This window comes from Merops nubicus, unplaced genomic scaffold, assembly GCF_000691845.1.
Source record: "Merops nubicus isolate BGI_N331 unplaced genomic scaffold, ASM69184v1 scaffold29779, whole genome shotgun sequence".
NCBI classification, from domain to species: Eukaryota; Metazoa; Chordata; class Aves; order Coraciiformes; family Meropidae; genus Merops; species Merops nubicus.
The window spans coordinates 1,434-1,647 of record NW_008629488.1 but is presented as its reverse complement, the minus strand read 5'-3'; the positions used below and the strand labels follow the sequence as shown (position 1 = coordinate 1,647).

Genomic DNA, 214 nt, shown 5'->3' with positions numbered 1-214 from the left:
TGAGGAGGGGGAGGCCTGGGGTGGCCCAGCTCACCCCAAAACGCTCCATGAAGTCCTTGAGGTTCTTGAAGGGCTCCAGGCACTTGGGCTCGAAGATGCGGTTCTGCTCCAGCACGTCGAACATGAGGAAGTCCACGAAGGTGAGCTGGGAGGGGGGACACACGGTGAGGACCCCTGGGGGGGACAAACCCCCTCCCCCAGTCCCTCCCCACCC

General features: G+C 64.5%; 1 protein-coding gene across 1 annotated transcript in view; it reads right to left on the bottom strand.

The window, feature by feature from the left end:
* Nucleotides 1-34: 34 nt before the first annotated feature.
* Nucleotides 35-214, bottom strand: part of LOC103779378 (glutathione S-transferase Mu 1-like) — a gene marked incomplete at both ends in the record, with an annotated part of 1,592 nt that continues 1,412 nt past the window's right edge. The window contains one exon of the mRNA XM_008947004.1: nt 35-204. Within this exon, the coding sequence (XP_008945252.1) occupies nt 35-204 (170 nt within the window). The remainder of the gene's footprint in view (nt 205-214) is intronic.